The sequence below is a fragment of the Podarcis raffonei genome, chromosome W (assembly GCF_027172205.1).
Source record: "Podarcis raffonei isolate rPodRaf1 chromosome W, rPodRaf1.pri, whole genome shotgun sequence".
Classification (NCBI taxonomy): domain Eukaryota; kingdom Metazoa; phylum Chordata; class Lepidosauria; order Squamata; family Lacertidae; genus Podarcis; species Podarcis raffonei.
In genome coordinates this window covers 22,621,425-22,640,142 of record NC_070620.1, presented here as the reverse complement: position 1 = coordinate 22,640,142, position 18,718 = coordinate 22,621,425, and the positions used below count along the sequence as shown (strand labels likewise).

The 18,718-nt window shown below is 44.3% G+C and overlaps 2 protein-coding genes across 2 annotated transcripts; both read left to right on the top strand.

Moving 5' to 3' along the window:
• Positions 1-771: 771 nt before the first annotated feature.
• Positions 772-6,746, top strand: LOC128405997 (craniofacial development protein 2-like). Its single transcript, XM_053373048.1, has 2 exons — positions 772-2,100; positions 6,736-6,746. Exons 1-2 carry the CDS (start codon positions 921-923, stop codon positions 6,744-6,746), a joined length of 1,191 nt encoding a protein of 396 aa, XP_053229023.1. The 5' UTR covers positions 772-920.
• A 121-nt stretch (positions 6,747-6,867) lies between these two features.
• LOC128405996 (E3 ubiquitin-protein ligase LRSAM1-like) lies at positions 6,868-9,738 on the top strand. Its single transcript, XM_053373047.1, has 3 exons — positions 6,868-7,039; positions 7,507-7,687; positions 9,621-9,738. The coding sequence occupies exons 1-3, from the start codon at positions 6,868-6,870 to the stop codon at positions 9,736-9,738; spliced, it is 471 nt and encodes a 156-aa protein (XP_053229022.1).
• The last annotated feature ends 8,980 nt before the right edge of the window (positions 9,739-18,718 follow it).

Below are 18,718 nucleotides of genomic sequence, written 5' to 3'. Positions count from 1 at the left end.
GTTGTGGCATTCTTCTACACAATCCTCTCTCTGCACAGCCGGCCCTTCAGTGCAGGAGGGAGAAGTTTCAGTTTCCTGCTGATTCTCACTCGGCTTAACTTTACCCCTATTCTTAAAGGGCCGAGTGCTTTTTGTTTGAGCTCCCTTTAGGGTAGCTGTTTTAGAGAGAGGTCTTAAATCACTCCGATAAAAGCCTGGTGTTCTGCCACTCCTGGTCGTCACCATTATTTATCTTGTAGAGGTCAAGTTGGTAAAAATCTCACCTCGGTTCATTAGCTCCGTCGGGTGTTGCAGCAGCAGGATTCTCCGCGAGACTACTTCCAAGGTAGGCAAGTAATTGAGGCCAATTTGCTGAGCTCCTTTGCCGTGGCGGTAGAGAGCATCCAAGATAACAAAGAAGTAAAAACCATGAAATGATAAAATAGGGCAGTAAAACAATAAAATAAAACAATAAAAGGATAATAAAACTATAAAATGGTGAGAGCAGCTGCCTCGCCCTGCCTCACAGATCGGTGGCCATCTTGGAATCCCTCGCCAGGTAAAAGAGACAAAACACATCCTGCGGGAGAATCCTGCTCTGAATTGTTTCTCGTGTGCCGTGTCAGTGTGGTGACTCAGAAAGTATGGGAACTTTTCCATCTCTTTCGGGACCGTGAAGGCTCAGACTAGCCCCTCAAAATGGGATAGTGAAACGAGGCGCTGAATGGAAAGCCTCCTTATTGCTTGCGGCTAGGACCTTGCCCCCTTCATGGATCACTGCCTTGCTGTGGTGAAGGGGCTTGAATAACTCAGAGAAGCTATGAACTATGCCGAGCAGGGCACCCAAGATGAACAGGTCATAGTGGAGAGTTTTGACCAAACGTGATCCACCTGGAGGAGGAACCGGCAAGCCACTCCAGTATGCCTGCCAAGAAAACTCCATGGACAAAGACAACAGGCATATAAAAGTTATGACGCTGGAAGATGAGCCCCTCAGGTCGGAAGGCGTCCAACATGCTACTGAGGAAGAGCGGAGGACAAGTACAAGTAGATTCAGAGCTGATGAAGCGGCTGGGCCAAAGCCGAAAGGACACTCAGTTGCGGATATGCCTGGAAGCGAAAGGAAAGTCCAATGCTGTAAAGAAAAATATTGCATAGGAACCTGGAATGTAAGAACCATGAACCTGGGTAAGTTGGATGTGGTAAAAAATGAGATGGCAAGAATAAATATTGACATCCTGGGCATCAGTGAACTAAAATGGACGGGAATGGGCGAATTCAGTTCGGATGACTATCATATCTACTACTGTGGGCAAGAAACCCATAAAAGAAATGGAGTGGCCCTCATAGTCAACAAAAGAGTGGCAAAAGCTGTACTGGGATGCAATCTCAAAAATGATAGAATGATCTCGATACGAATCCAAGGCAGACCTTTTAACATCACAGTAATCCAAGTTTATGCACCAACTACTGGTGCTGAAGAAACTGAAATTGACCAATTCTATGAAGACTTACAAGACCTTCTAGAAATGACACCAAAGAAGGATGTTCTTCTCATTATAGGGGATTGGAATGCTAAAGTAGGGAATCAAGAGATAAAAGGAACAACTGGCAAGTTTGGAATTCAAAACGAAGCAGGGCAAAGGCTAATAGAGTTCTGTCAAGAGAACAAGCTGGTCATCACAAACACACTTTTCCAACAACACAAGAGACGACTCTACACATGGACATCACCAGATGGGCAGCATCGAAATCAGATTGATTATATTCTCTGCAGCCAAAGATGGAGAAGCTCTATACAGTCAGCAAAAACAAGACCTGGAGCTGACTGTGGCTCAGATCATCAGCTTCTTATAGCAAAATTCAAGCTTAAACTGAAGAAAGTAGGAAAAACCACTGGGCCGGTAAGATACAATCTAAATCAAATCCCTTATGAATACACAGTGGAAGTGAGGAACAGGTTTAAGGATTTAGATTTGGCGGACAGAGTGCCTGAAGAACTATGGATGGAGGCTCGTAACATTATACAGGAGGCAGCAATGAAAACCATCCCAATGAAAAGGAAATGCAAGAAAGCAAAGTGGCTGTCCAATGAGGCCTTACAAATAGCGGAGGAGAGAAGGCAAGCAAAATGTGAAGGAGATACATAATAATAATAATAATAATAATAATAATTTATTATTTATACCCCGCCCATCTGGCTGGGCCTCCCCAGCCACTCTGGGCGGCTTCCATAAAAACCAAAAATACAGTAAAATATCACACGTTAAAAACTTCCCTGAACAGGGCTGCCTTAAGATGTCTTCTGAATGTCAGGTAGTTGTTTATCTCTTTGACATCTGCTGGAAGGGCATTCCACAGGGCGGGCGCCACTACCGAGAAGGCCCTCTGCCTGGTTCCCTGTAGCTTTGCTTCTCGCAATGAGGGAACCGCCAGAAGGCCCTCGGCGCTAGACCTCAGCGTCCGGGCAGAATGATGGGGGTGGAGACGCTCCTTCAGGTATACTGGACCGAGGCCGTTTAGGGCTTTAAAGGTCAGCACCAACACTTTGAATTGTGCTTGGAAACGTACTGGGAGCCAATGTAGGTCTTTCAAGACCGGTGTTATATGGTCTCGGCGGCCGCCCCCAGTCACCAGTCTAGCTGCCGCATTCTGGATTAGTTGTAGTTTCCGAGTCACTTTCAAAGGTAGCCCCACGTAGAGCGCATTGCAGTAATCCAAGCGGGAGATAACCAGAGCATGCACCACTCTGGCGAGACAGTCCGCAGGCAGATAGGGTCTCAGCCTACGTACCAGATGGAGCTGGTAAACAGCTGCCCTGGACACAGATTTGACCTGTGCCTCCATGGACAGCTGTGAGTCCAAAATGACTCCCAGGCTGCGCACCTGGTCCTTCAGGGGCACAGTTACCCCATTCAGGACCAGGGAATCCTCCACACCTGCCCGCCTCCTGTCCCCCAAAAACAGTACTTCTGTCTTGTCAGGATTCAACCTCAATCTGTTAGCCGCCATCCATCCTCCAACCTGAATGCAGATTTCCAAAAAATAGCAAGGAGAGACAAGAAGGCCTTCTTAAATGAGCAATGCAAAGAAATAGAGGAAAACAACAGAATGGGAAGAACCAGAGATCTGTTCAAGAAAATTGGAGATATGAAAGGAACATTTCGTACAAAGTTTACCATAATAAAGGACAAAAGTGGTAAGGACCTAACAGAAGCAGAAGACATCAAGAAGAGGTGGCAAGAATACACAGAGGAATTATACCAGAAAGATATGGATGGCTCGTACACCCCAGGTAGTGTGGTTGCTGACCTTGAGCCAGACATCCTGGAGAGTGAAGTCAAATGGGCCTTAGAAAGCACTGCAAATAACAAGGCCAGTGGAAGTGATGATATTCCAGCTGAACTATTTAAAATTTTAAAAGATGATGCTGTTAAGGTGCTACACTCAATATGCCAGCAAATTGGGAGAACTCAGCAGTGGCCAGAGGATTGGAGAAGATCAGTCTACATCCCAATCCCAAAGAAGGGCAGTGTCAAAGAATGCTCCAACTACCGCACAATTGCACTCATTTCACACACTAGCAAGGTTATGCTTAAAATTCTACAAGGCAGGCTCAAGCAGTATGTGGACAGAGAACTCCCAGAAGTGCAATCTGGATTTAGAAGAGGCAGAGGAACCAGAGACCAAATTGCAAACATGCGCTGGATTATGGAGAAAGCTAGAGAGTCCCAGAAAGACATCTACATCTGCTTCATTGACTATGCAAAAGCCTTTGACTGTGTCGACCACAGCAAACTATGGCAAGTTCTTAAAGAAATGGGAGTGCCTGATCACCTCATCTGTCTCCTGAGAAATCTCTATGTGGGACAAGAAGCTATAACAATAATAATAATAATAATTTATTATTTATACCCCGCCCATCTGGCTGGGCCTCCGCAGCCACTCTGGGCGGCTTCCATAAAAACCAAAAATACAGTAAAATATCACACGTTAAAAACTTCCCTGAACAGGGCTGCTGTAAGATGTCTTCTGAATGTCAGGTAGTTGTTTGTGGATCGAGGGCCCGACCCCCGCTATGTGAAATAAACACACAAGGACACGACGACTGAGGAGGAGGCGGAGCAGGAGCCGCAGCATTAAGCTGCTTCCGGTGGGCGTGGGCGCCAGCCAGGTGAGGAGGGGCGGGGGCTAAGGCCCCCAGCCAGGGGCGGAGCTTGGGCTCCCGCCCACAACCACTCCCCTCTCTTCCAGGGAGGAGAGTCTTTATCACTTTGACATCTGCTGGAAGGGCGTTCCACAGGGCGGGCGCCACTACCGAGAAGGCCCTCTGCCTGGTTCCCTGTAGCTTTGCTTCTCGCAATGAGGGAACCGCCAGAAGGCCCTCAGCGCTGGACCTCAGCGTCCGGGCAGAATGATGGGGGTGGAGACGCTCCTTCAGGTATACTGGACCGAGGCCTTTTAGGGCTTTAAAGGTCAGCACCAACACTTTGAATTGTGCTTGGAAACGTACTGGGAGCCAATGTAGGTCTTTCAAGACCGGTGTTATATGGTCTCGGCGGCCGCCCCCAGTCACCAGTCTAGCTGCCGCATTCTGGATTAGTTGTAGTTTCCGAGTCACCTTCAGAGGTAGCCCCACATAGAGTGCATTGCAGTAGTCCAAGTGGGAGATAACCAGAGCATGCACCACTCTGGCGAGACAGTCCGCAGGCAGATAGGGTCTCAGCCTACGTACCAGATGGAGCTGGTAAACAGCTGCCCTGGACACAGATTTGACCTGTGCCTCCATGGACAGCTGTGAGTCCAAAATGACTCCCAGGCTGCGCACCTGGTCCTTCAGGGGCACAGTTACCCCGTTCAGGACCAGGGAATCCTCCACACCTGCCCGCCTCCTGTCCCCCAAAAACAGTACTTCTGTCTTGTCAGGATTCAACCTCAATCTGTTAGCCACCATCCATCCTCCAACCGCCTCCAGACACTCACACAGGACCTTCACCGCCCTCACTGGTTCTGATTTTAAAGAGAGGTAGAGCTGGGTATCATCCGCATACTGATGAACACCCAGCCCAAACCTCCTGATGATCTCTCCCAGCGGCTGCATGTAAATGTTGAAAAGCATGGGGGAGAGGACAGAACCCTGAGGCACCCCACAAGTGAGAGCTCAGGGGTCTGAACACTCATCCCCCCCCCCACTTTCTGAACACGGCCCAGGAGGAAGGAGCGGAACCACTGTATGACAGTGCCTCCAGCTCCCAGCCCCTGAAGGACCAGGCGTGGCCGCATCTAAAGATGGTTTTTTAAGAAACTGACTGGAATTATTTGTTATAATTGTGACGATTATGGGGTACAGCTGATAAAAACCCCAAATTAACAATCTCAGAAAATTAGAATATTGTGAAAAGGTGCAGTAGCTATTCAATCCATAACACCTGCAATGGGTTCAGTAGGAAGCACAATCATGGGGAAGGCTGCTGACCTGACAGTTGTGCAGAAAGCCATCATTGAGACCCTCCATAAGGAGGGAAAGCCTCAAACGGTAATTGCAGAAGAAGTTGGATGTTCCCAAAGTGCTGTATCGAAGCACATTAATGGAAAGTTATGCAGAAGGGGAAAGTGTGGAAGAAAAAGGTGCACAAGCAGCAGGGATGACCACAGCCTGGAGAGGATTGTCAGGAAAAGACCATTCAAACATGTTGGGGACTTTCACAAGGAGTGGACTGAGGCTGGAGTTAGTGCATCAAGAGCTACCACACACAGACGGATCCTGGAGATGGCCTTCAAATGTCGTATTCCTCTTGTCAAGCCGCTCCTGAACAAGAAACGACGTCAGAAGCATCTTGCCTGGGCTAAAGGGAAAAAAAGAACTGGGCTGTTGCTCAGTGGTCCCAAGTCCTCTTTTCTGATGAGAGCAACTTTTGCATCTCATTTGGAAACCAAGGACCCAGAATCTGGAGGAAGAATGGGGAGGCACACAATGCCAGATGCTTGAAGTCCAGTGTGAAGTTTCCAATGCCAGATGCTTGAAGTCCAGTGTGAAGTGAAGATTTGGGGATCCATGCCATCAGCTGGTGTTGGTCCACTGTGCTTCATTAAGTCCAGGGTCAACGCAGCCGTCTACCAGGAGATTTTGAAGAACTTCATGCTTCCTTCTGCAGACGAGCTTTATGGGGATGCTGACTTCATTTTCCAGCAGGAATTGGCACCTGCCCACACTGCCAAAAGTACCAAAACCTGGTTCAGTGCCCATGGGATTACTGTGCTTGATTGGCCAGCAAACTCGCCTGACCTGAACCCCATAGAGAATCTATGGGGCATTGCCAAGAGAAAGATGAGAGACACGAAACCGCGCAATGCAGAAGAGCTGAAGGCTGCTATTGAAGCATCCTGGTCTTCCATAACACCTCAGCAGTGCCACAGGCTGATCGCATCCATGCCACGCCGCATTGAGGCAGTAATTGATGCAAAAGGTGCCCAAACCAAGTACTGAGTACATATGCATGCTTCTACTTCTCATAGGTCCAATATTGCTCTATTTGCAGTCCTTGTTTTGCTGATTTGATTTAATATTCTAATTTATATATTAATATTCTAATTTATGTGTGCCATAATATCACAATTATAACAAATAAAGGCTTGACATATCTCGCTTTGCATGTCATGAGTCTATCTCATATATTAGTTTCATCTTTTAAGTTGAATTACTGAAATAAATGAACTTTTCCATGATATTCTAATTTTCTGAGTTTCACCTGTAAGATTATGCATGATGCAGAGAAAGTGGTTTCCTCCCTCTCTCATACTGCTAGAATTTGGGAGTGTTTCTGTTGCACTTGGGTGCTGCTTGTGGGCTTCCCATAGGGGCATCCGGTTGGCCACTGTGAGAACAGGATGCTGGACTTGATGGGCCTTGATCCAGTAGCCAGGCTCCTCTTACGTTCTAAAGTAATTATATTTCTGTCTGTTCTGCAGACACTGACCCTAGATGCCTCGTCCATGTCCTACCCGTCCAATGACATCTGCAGCGCTGGCACAGAGGGCATCCAGCAGTTTCTGTGTGGAGGTGAGCAGAGCAGAGGGCCTGCCTAGTGCAAGCAGGGTGGAGAGGACCAGCCCAACAGTGCTTGATACCTCTGAGACTCTTTCCTCTCCTGGAATGAAGGGCCTAGGGAGGGGCTGTAGCTCAATTGGAGTGCATCTGCCTTGCATGCAGAAAGTCCCAGCTTCAATGCCCGGCATCTTCAAGCAGGGCTGGAAGAGAAACTTGTCTGGAATTGAGAAGAGGGGCTGCTAGCCAGTGTAGATGGCCCTGAGCTACATGGACCAACGGTCTGGCTCAGTATAAGGCCACTTCCTATGAAAACATGCTTGCTGAATTCTAGAGCCACCTTGATGCGTTTGGTGGCCAAGCAGGGTTCAAGTCTCCCTGACTCATTTTTAGCGCTCTGCCCAGTGCATCACGCTTAGGTATGTGATGCCTGAGCCCTGCCAATAACTGACCTGCCCGTGCTGTCTTCTGGTTTCTCCCAGAATTAGGAATCGAGTACAATCCTCCCTCCCAGTATTTACTCCCAGTGTTGGAACGTGACGGAGGTGAGATTTCGGTGGACGGAGTCGGCAGGATGGTCATGAAATATGCGGAGAATGAGGCTGAGTGGCAGGTAGTTGCTGAAAAGCAGGCAGTGGTCTTCAAGTCAGGGATGGGGAGCGTGTTACCCTCTAGATGTTGCTGGATTCCCATTGCCCTTGACCAACTGGCCATGCCAGCTGCAGGGGCTGATGGGAGTTTGGCATCCTAACAGCATCTGGAGGGCCACAGATTTCCCAGCCGTGCCTTACATGCAACCTAACAATGGTCACTGGCTCCCCTGAACTGTGAGAGGTGGTGTGTGTGTGTGTATGTGTGTGTCTGTGTTTGTGTGTATGAATGAGTGGGTGGGTTGTGTTAAACCCAGTTAAACCCAGGCTCCTTTTGTGAGAGCCAGTGTGGTGTAGTGGTTAAGAGCAGTGGACTCATAATCTGGTGAACCGGGTTCGGGTCCCTGCTCCTCCACATGCAGCTGCTGGGTGACCTTGGGCTAGTCACACTTCTCTGAAGTCTCTCAGCCTCACTCACCTCACAGAGTGTTTGTTGTGGGGGAGGAAGAAAAAGGAGAATGTTAGACGCTTTGAGACTCCTTCGGGTAGTGATAAAGCGGGATATCAAATCCAAACTCTTTGTAATAGTGACATTTCTCATAAATATGCTGAGACACAACTGAATAATGTTATAGATTTCAATGGGATTCATGGAAGGGCCAAGTTTATTCAGCAGTTTAAACGAATGGGGCACGGAAGTGCTTAACTGGTTCTTGAGAAGGGCCAAAACCTGGGGGAAGGAATCTTCAGTCTCTGTAGCAAACAGCAGGCACAACAACATTTTGTATGGAATGCAGAGCCAGTTCTTCTCAGAAGCAAGCAAGGGGAGCCCCTGAGGTGCTGGATGCACCACTAGAACTGGCGGCATGGTGTGAGTACCAAGGTTGGTTTTGCTCTCTGCATTTTTCCTGAAGTTCTTGAGCTGTGAAAATTATGTCCACTGTCCCCCTAGAAGGCTGAAAACCATTTTGGGATTCAGGAAGGGTCACCTCGGATAATGTTAAGAGACGGTTTGCTAAGATCCTTGCAAGAATTTTGCCGGCCACAGCTAACAGAGAGATGCCTAGATAGTTTCCGCAATCAGTTCTGTCACCTTTTTAAAAAGAGATTGATAATTTTGGCATCCCTGAAGTCTGCTGGGATCGCTTCTCTCTCCCAGATTTTTTTTGATGAGCTTGTGAAGTTGTTGTGTAAGTTCAATTCCACCCACTTTGAAGATTTCAGCAGGTATCCCATCAGGTCCACTGGCTTTGTTGTTTTTCACTTGGTTAATAGCTGTACACAACTCTCCCAGATTTGGAGTTACTGCAAGCTCATCTCTAATTTGTTTTTGCGGGATTTGTGAGAGGACCTCAGCAGCTATGGGGGAGTTGTGGTTAAGGAGATGTTGGTAGTGTCCTTTCCAGCACAGTGCAATAGCTTCTTTATCTTTCAGAAGTGTGGTACCATCTGCTGAGAGTAGGGGGCATATGCCATGATTTATTGGTCCATAGATGGTCTTTGTGGCTTTAAAGAGACTCTGTGCATCATGAGTGTCGGCTAAGTGTTGGATCTCTTGAGCTTTTTTTTTTTTTCATCCACCAGGTGTTTTTTAGTTCTCTGGTTCTTAGCATTGGCATAGGGTTTTTTTTTTTCCTTAGTGGCACAGTTTCTATCACCAGTGTGGTGTAGTGGTTAAGAGCGGTAGTCTCGTAATCTGGGGAAACAGGTTCGCGTCTCCGCTCCTCCACATGCAGCTGCTGGGTGACCTTGGGCTAGTCACACTTCTTTGAAGTCTCTCAGCCCCACTCACCTCACAGAGTGTTTGTTGTGGGGGAGGAAGGGAAAGGAGATTGTTAGCCGCTTTGAGACTCCTTAGGGTAGTGATAAAGCGGGATATCAAATCCAAACTCTTCTCCTTCTCCTCCTTTTTCTGAACAAATTTATGGACTATGAGAAACGGAAGGTAAGAAACACTTTCCATTGCTCAACCCTTCTCCCTTTTGGAAAACTGTTATGCCCTCCAGATGGCTCCCCCAGCTTGTTCCATTTCTTCACTGGATCCGCCAATTTCTGTGGGACAGTATTATTTACGTACACGAGTGGCCGTCATATAATAATGATGATGATGATAGTGCCATCTGAAGAAAAATAGATCTTGCTATGATTGAACTTAAAGAAAAACAGACAAATTTGAGGATTAGAGCCATACCGGAATTGAAGAAGGAAAGTTTGATAGATTTTCTTACACAGGAATTTGCTGATTTTTGGGAATTGGTTTTGGATCAAGAAGAGTTTAGAATTGTGAAGGCATTCAGACTTGGAAGAGCAGGGAAGAAGGAGAAGAATAGAATAAGAGACTGTTTGATTTCCCTCCGGACCAAAGAAGAGAGAGACAAAATTTTGGGTTGGCACTACCAGAAGAATCTAGAAATATATCAGTCAAGAGTGGAAATTTTTAAAGACATCCCAAAATATCTTTTGGATCTTAGATCTGACTACAGAGATATTGTTGTCCTGCTGAGAAGGAATAAAATCATCTTTAGGTGGGAGTTCCCCCAAGGCCTATCTTTCAGCTTCAAAGGAAGGAAAATAAAAATAAGATCAATAGAAGATAAAATAAAGTTTCTGACTAAATACGAAGAAGACCTGCAGAAGGGAATCGGAAAAGAGCCAACAGCATTGGACAGAAGATCACCAGACAGAGGACCAGAGCAAAGAGTATTGGAGAGATCACCAAACAGGGGAACATTGGATATATCGACATTATCCTTTGGATTGGACCCCCCAGTGAACGTGCCATCATCACTACCAACAGAAGAGGAGCAAGCATTGGGTGCAGTTGGGGGGGCACCAAAGTAACCACATGATGGCGCTGCAGGTCTTGAGTTGGAATGTTAATGGACTGAACTCCCCTGAAAAAAGGCGGAGAGTATTTCATCTATTGAAAAAAGAGCATTTGGACTTGATTTGCTTACAAGAAACATATGTGATAAGGCTACACAGGAAGATATTGAATAATAAAAGATTAGGCCAAGAATTTATTTCATCGGATAAAGTTAAAAAAAGAGGAGTGGTCCTCTATGCAAAGGAGAGCCTATCACCAAAATTCATATTTAAAGATGATCAAGGAAGATTCGTTGCAATTGAAATTCAATTACAAGGAGAGAAATTTCTGATTGTAGGTATTTATGCACCAAATGAAGGAAAATCGGAGTTCTTTAAGAAGCTACATGAGACTTTGATGGACTATATGGACTATAATATGATCTTGATGGGAGACATGAATGGAGTGGTGTCTACAAATATGGACAAGGCACAGAGACAGGTAGTCACCAAAGATGGTAGACTACCAAAAACCTTTTTTGATATGACTGAAAGTATGGATTTAGTTGACATTTGGAGAATGAGGAACCCTCTGGGAAGAGAGGGAACTTTTTTCTCTGAGGCTAAAATGACTTGGACAAGAATCGACCAAATTTGGGTAACCAGGGGACTGGTCCCAAAGATCTGCAAAACGGAGATTTGCCCTAAAACCTGCTCTGATCTTAATGCTGTGAGGATGGAAATGAAATTGACGTCAATTGGTTCCTTTAGATGGAGGATGAATGATACTTTGTTTAGGAATGAAGAGGTGACCAAGAAGGCCCAAAAAACTCTAAGAGATTATTTTGAGATAAATATGAATACCACAGTGGAAAAAAGAGTAATTTGGGACGCAAGTAAGGCGGTTATGAGAGGATTCCTAATACAACAGAATGCAATCAAGAAGAGAACTCAGAATGAAAAAAAGGATAAAATTCTGGAGAAAATAAAGGAAGGAGAGAAAAAACTGAGAGCAAAACCAAAGTCACAGGAGATCCTGAAAGAGATAAAGTTATATCAAACACAATATATGAAGTTGATGAACCAGGAAATAGAATGGAAAATCAAACAGATGAGGCAAAAGACTTTTGAATCGGCAAATAAGTGTGGGAAATTGTTGGCCTGGCAGATGAAAAAAAGACAAAAACTCAATACCTTTACGAATTTGGAAGTGGAAGGAAAGAATATACAGAACCCAGTGGAGATCAGGAAGTGTTTTCAGAGATACTTCAAGCAACTTTATACACAGGAGAAGCAAAAAGAAATGGATATTGATCGATTTTTAAAAATGAATGGACTACGTAAAATCTCTCAGGAAAAACAGTTAATGTTGATCTATAAGATAACGGATCAGGAGGTGGAAGGGGCAATTCAAAACATGCAATTAGGCAAATCTCCAGGACCAGATGGTTTGACTTCAAGATACTACAGATCTTTGAAAGAATGGTTAATACAACCATTGAAGGAAGTCTGCATCTGCAATGAAATAATGGAAGGAAGACAGGCACCAGAGTTGTGGAAGGAAGCTTACATTACACTTATGCTGAAAACAGAGTCTGAAAAGACACAGCTCAAGAACTACCGCCCTATATCGCTGCTTAATGTGGATTACAAAATCTTCGCAGATATTTTGGCTAAAAGATTAAAAAAGGTGTTAGCAGAAGAAATTCATACAGACCAAGCGGGCTTTCTCCCGGGCAGAAACTTGTCTGACAATACGAGGAATATAATTAATATTCTAGAAAAACTACAAGTGAATATCAATACTAAAGCAGTCTTGATATTCGTGGATGCAGAGAAAGCCTTTGACAATATCTCTTGGAGTTTTATGAAGAAGAATTTACAGGGGATGGGGGTAGGACAAGGTTTTGAAAATGGTATAGGTGCAATTTATTCAGAACAAAAGGCAAAATTAATTGTGAATAATGTGATGACAGAAGAGTTTAAGATTGAAAAAGGGACATGACAAGGTTGCCCAATTTCTCCATTGCTTTTTATATCGGTCCTAGAGGTTCTGCTAAATATGATCAGAAAGGACCAAGAGGTTAAAGGTATACAGGTGGGAGCTAAACAGTATAAATTGAAAGCATTTGCTGATGATTTAGTACTGACCTTACAGGAGCCAGAACCTAGTACTAAAAGGGTATTGGAACTGATTCAAGAATTTGGACAGGTTGCAGGTTTCAAGTTGAATAAGATGAAAACCAAGGTTTTGGAGAAAAATTTAACTGTGAATGAGAGAGAGAAGTTTCAGGAGGAGACAGGGCTAACATTGGTCAAAAAAGTAAAATATTTAGGAGTTAACATGACTGCTAAAAATGTGAATTTATTTAAGGATAATTATGAAAAATGTTGGATTGAAGTGAAAAAGGATTTAGAAGTATGGACAAATTTGAAGTTATCGTTGCTAGTCCGAATTGCTGTGATAAAAATGAATGTGTTGCCAAGGATGGTTTTTTTGTTTCAAACATTGCAAATTTTGGATAAGATGGATTGTTTCAAGAAGTGGCAGAAGGATATTTCCAGATTTGTTTGGCAGGGCAAGAAGCCTCGAATAAAATTTAAGATATTAACCGATGCTAAAGAAAGAGGTGGATTTGCCCTGCCAGACCTTAAACTTTATTATGAATCAGCTGCTTTTTGTTGGCTGAGAGAATGGCTGCTTCTTGAAAATACTGAAGTGTTGGATTTAGAAGGTTTCAACAATGTATTCGGATGGCATGCATATTTGTGGTACAATAAGGTAAAAGCACATAAAGCATTTAGAAATCACATTGTTAGAAAAGCATTGTTTAATGTTTGGGTAAGATATAAGGATTTGTTAGGGGGGGAAAACCCCAAGATGGTTGTCACCAATGGAAGCAAAGGCACAGAAAAAACTCAATATGGAAGCCAAATGGCCGAAATATTGGGAAATTCTGGAACAAGATGGAGAGAGAATAAAATTGCAGAGCTTTGAAAAATTGAAAAACAAAGTGCGAGATTGGCTCCATTACTATCAAATAATGGAGGCATACAAATAGGATAAAAAAGTTGGTTTCCAGGTGGAAAAATCAAAATTGGAAATAGAATTGTTAGATCCAAAAACTAAGAATTTGTCAAGAATGTATAACTTGCTGTTGAAATGGAACACTCGGGATGAAACGGTGAAATCAGCTATGATTAAATGGGCACAAGATGTTGGACATAATATAATGATGGCTGACTAGGAACGGTTATGGACCACAGGTATGAAATTTACGGCATGTAATGCCTTAAGAGAAAATTTAATGAAAATGATTTATAGGTGGTACATGACACCAGTTAAGCTTCAAAAAATCTACCATTTGCCCGATAATAAATGTTGGAAATGTAATGAGACTGAAGGTACATTTTTTCACCTTTGGTGGACTTGCCCAAGGATTAAGGCATTCTGGGAGATGATTTATAATGAAATGAAGAAGGTATTTAAATATACCTTCCTGAAGAAACCAGAAGCCTTTCTCCTGGGCATGGTCGGCCAATTGGTATTAAAGAAGGATAGAACTTTTTTTATGTATGCAACAACAGCAGCAAGAATACTCATCGCGAAATATTGGAAGACACAAGATTTACCCACCAGGGAAGAATGGCAGATGAAGTTGATGGACTACATGGAATTGGCGGAAATGACTGGCAGAATCCGAGACCAGGGAGAAGAGTCGGTGGAAGAAGACTGGAAAAAGTTTAAAGACTATTTACAGAAATACTGTAAAATTAATGAATGTTAGAAAAATGTTGGAATGAAGTTATATGGCTTTAGCAGAAATGTTATAAGGAATTAAGTATAAATAGATTATTAGAGCATTAAAGGGAAAAATAAGGTTAGAATGTGTTAAGACAATTATATATATTTTTTATAAGATATTTATTAGCGTTTTACAAAAAAAAATAGGTTTACAGAATAAAGGCAGTTAAAACAAAAATTAATGAACTAGAGAAAAAGCATGGAAAAAGAAGAAAAAATATAACAAGAAAAATACAAGAATTACCAAAAAATACATAAAAGAAAAGAAAAGAAAATACAAAATACAAAAAACAAGTAGCTAAGAAAAAATTTAAAAATAAATCCATTTTCAATATCTTTAAGCTCATTTGCTTGTTTCCTTGACCTCCTCACACCTCCCCTTTTTGTATTCCCATTTACATAATCATTTCAGCAAATCCTTGCACTCTTTCTTTTATCTTTACTCTATATCTTAACCTATTATAACTATATATTTTCATCCATTATCAATCCATATTCTTATTAACCTTATTACCAATACCACTTAATTTCAATCCAACATCATTTTAACATTCATTAATTTTACAGTATTTCTGCAAATAGTCTTTAAATTTCTTCCAATCTTCTTCCACCAACTCTTCTCCCTGGTCTCGGATTCTGCCAGTCATTTCCGCCAGTTCCATATAGTCGATTACCTTCATCTGCCACTCTTCCAGAGTGGGTAAATCTTGTGTCTTCCAATACTTTGCAATAAGTATTCTTGCTGCTGTTGTTGCATACATAAAAAAAGTTCTATCCTTCTTTGGCACCAATTGGCCGACTATACCCAAGAGAAAGGCCTTTTTCATTTCATTATATATCATCTCCCAGAAAGCCTTAATCTTTGGGCATGTCCACCAAAGGTGAAAGAATGTACCTTCAGTTTCTTTACATTTCCAACACTTATTATCGGGCAAATGATAGATTAAGACAATTATAGGATAGAAAATAGAGGAAGATGGAAAGGAATTGCTGAAACAATTAATAGAAGTGGAATACAAAAAGGGAGGTGTGAGGAGGTCGTGGAAATTAGTGAAAGAAGGATAAAATATTGAAATTGGACTGTGTTTTAAATGGTTTTTGTTTTGTTTTGTTAGTTGTATGTTAGTGTTTTGCAGTTTTTTGTGTTTTTTTTGTATTGTATTGTATTATTGTATGTTTTTTCTTTTTTGGTTTTTTGTACTGTTGTGTTCAATTTGTTGGAAAACTAATAAATATTATTATATATAAAAAAAGAAAAATAGATCTGGCTCAGTTCCCTCAGTCAGCAAATTCATTTGCTTTAAAGCCAGGATGGGAAAGCTTTTGGCCCTTCAAGGTTGCTGGAGTACAGCTGCCATCATCCCTGAGCATTGGGCATGCTGGCTCAGACTGATGGGAGTTAAGGGTCCAGTAAGATCTGGAGGGCCACAGGTCCCCCCGCCCAGTGTAAAGTATTGAAATAATAAAAAATGCTTCAGCCAGAATGGTTGCCAGAGCACCTTACACAAGATGAGTAGCAAACAGTCCTTAACCTGCAGGTGTATAATCTAAGACATGGCACAAAAGGAATGAAGAGAGAAGAGGCAAACAAGTAAGCTCATGCATTAGTTCTTACAAAGTTCTTGTAACAAGCAGCTTGGAAAGGAAAGGGTTTAAGGAGAGAGGAGGAGCTCAAAGTGAGCTGGTTTGCCAGCTGAATTGATGGAGTGGGCACCCGCTGTCCCATCTTACTCTATGCTCTAGCTTAATGTATTAATTGCCCACTGGGTGGCAGCTGAAGGAGAGAGGAAAATTCAATGGAAGATGAGGTGGCAGAGTTGTGTCTGGACTATACCACTTCAAACTGCAGGTGTTGGCTCATACAACGATTGCTCCTCTGCTCACACACGCACCCCACCCCCCCAAAGAAAAGTAGCATGTCTAGCCTAACTTTTCCATGGCATACTAGATTTCTACATGCATGGGGATTATCTATTGGGAGGGATTTTTTTCAGAAAGCTTTATTTGTAAGGCTAGATGATAACAAGCAAAAAACATGCAGGGGGATAACTCTTACTATATTTTGTGTGGGTGAGCTTTCAGTTAGGCCAGCTCCACCCCCCCACTCCCACCTGCAGTCTGTAGTCCAAACACAGTCGAAACACAGGTTTGTTCACTTCCATCTGCTGTTTATGAACACAAAAGCCCTGTCTCTCATCATGCACTGGGAGGAACACTACAAGCCACAGTATGTTCACATGCTTGAATGTGTGTGCTGATGAGTCTTTTTGCTGGTCCTTCCCAGTAGTAGAAGATGCAGGAGAAGCTGAAGTTTGAGCACTGGTTGGATCTGGAGCAGCGAGGTCAAGCCCAGCTCATGCACCAGAGCCACGCCCAGAAAGGGGAGATCCTCCAGAGCATGAAGGAGGTATCTTGTCTGTCTCCCTTTTCCACCACCACCCCGGACCCTCCTGTTGCTCCGTGGTTAAGCTGCTCAAAAATATTTCTAAGTAAAAGAAAATGAAATAGGTCATCCTAGGATGGATTGATAATTGCCCTGTAGGCAGTGATGACTGACGCCCATTGGGACTGGTAGGGCAGAAGGCCTGGGAGCCCAGCAGTAGATGGTGCCAGAGCCAATGACAGGTAGAGACTGCTAAGTACTTTTGTCCTCATTCTCACTGCTGAGTTCTGCAAGGGGCCACCCAGAGACTAAAAAGGAAGAAGCTGGCGGGTGGTGCTGCCACCCGCTGAACTGGTTGCAAGTAGGAGGGTAGGCTGGGGAGGCAGTGCCCCATTCACCCCGATGGACCAGCCTCCACTGCCCATGAGAGAGGTTCATACGTTTGCTTATTGTGGTTGGGAAAATGTGCCATTCTGAGGAATCCAGATGTAGGCTTACCCTCGAGTTGCAAGGTCCAGGGAGGCCTCTGTGGAAGATAAGGCTGTCCTGGAGATCAAGGAAAAGGTCCTTTGATGCTGTTCTCCTCTCTGCTTGCAGGAGCAGGTGAGGCTGGAGCCGGGCCTGACCCGGTGTTAGTTTCTGTTTGCCACTGAGCAGTGCTTTGGAGTCACAAGACTCTGTTTACATTCCACACATTCCATACTGTTGGAAGTCTCACGGGAGACAGATGTGACGTTACTGGTTTCCTGTTCCTTTGTTTCAGTTGCTCTCTGCTCTCACAGAGAGAGGATGTGGGGTTTTTTTGTTTTTGTTTGCATAGTTAGGATAATAGAACCCTTTGCAATGTAGCCATAAATCTCATCCTTTCCTCGTGCTGCTTTGATTCTCTGTGTAATGGGAATGTGCCTGAGGCCTCATCAAAGGCTCAGGTCGTTAATCACATCGGAGGTGATTCCGAAGGACTCGGCCGGAGGCAGATGAGCTTTATCAGCTCGGTCGAGCGGAGATTCCGACACCCGGCACCAGGAGTGCCTAGGAGAAGAATGTATGAAGCTGTTGGAGCAGCTGAAGCAGATGGAGCAAGGGGTCTCCAGCCGGATCAAGAACCTGCTGGAAGAGAACCAGAGGTCAGAGGTGGTGTTGAGCAACAGTCACAGGAGCACAGAAGTTTTCACTCCCAGACTGAGTTTATTGCACCAAGGCTCAAAGACACCTGGGCTGGATTTTCAGATCTGATGGTGTGACTCCAGACAAGGAGTTCAGTTAGGGTTGGGGAACAAATTTAACTGAAGGATCATGTTTCCTTCTGGGAAGGTTTCCAGGGGCCACTTGCCAGTGGTTTGCGGGGCCAGAGGATAAAATAGGTGGAGCATCACATGCAAATTATATATTGGAACTCTCTCACACAGCTGTCTATCCTCCCATCTAGTCAACCAAGAGGCATTATCAGAGTTCAGGGGCACATCCCAGCCAGACAAAAACACTCAAGAATTTAAGTAGGGCTGGCAAGGGGGTTGGCTGGGGAGAGTTCCAAAGACCAGGCAGAGAGGCTTGGAGGGCCAAATTCAGCCTGGGTCTGAGGTTCTCAGCTCTCAAGTTAAGAGGTCAAACAGGAATAGCCCTGTCAGGACATCCCTGATGTTACCAAAATTCGTCCAGGATTGAGACTTCCGGGTTGGCGCCATCGTCTAATGGCGGATTCCCTCCGAGCTCCGGAGGGAATCAGCTCAACAGGGGTCGGGTTCTGCCGCGGCGGCGACGCGGGGACCCTTAGAAACCACAGGCGCTGAAGCCTGTGGACCTGGTGACTCGGCAGGCACCATTTGCGCCCCCCCCCGACCCGCAAAGGAGCCTTTTTAAAGGCTCTGGAACGGGGGACGGAGAGCGGCGTGGTGCTGTGAGTCGACTGCTTCCCCTGCTGAGTGAAGCCGCATGCCATGGATGGAGAGTGCTAACTTCTTCCTCTGAACATTTGGATTAAAAGTAACGACCCGTGAGTAACACGGTAATTGGACTTAAAAGGGAAATTTTCTTTGGGAATTAGGCACGATCGGGCAAGGTGCTAAGAGGAAGTCCGCCTACCCGCCTTGTAAACATCGTAAAGCAAGGAT

Coding starts and splice junctions, on each gene's coding strand:
- LOC128405997 (XM_053373048.1), top strand. CDS start 921: ATGGACAAAGACAACAGGCATATAAAAGTTATGACGCTGGAAGATGAG.
- LOC128405996 (XM_053373047.1), top strand. CDS start 6,868: ATGCTGGACTTGATGGGCCTTGATCCAGTAGCCAGGCTCCTCTTACGT. Junction 7,040..7,506: donor CCAGCAGTTTCTGTGTGGAG/GTGAGCAGAGCA, acceptor GGTTTCTCCCAG/AATTAGGAATCGAGTACAAT. Junction 7,688..9,620: donor AAGTCAGGGATGGGGAGCGT/GTTACCCTCTAG, acceptor TATGCCCTCCAG/ATGGCTCCCCCAGCTTGTTC.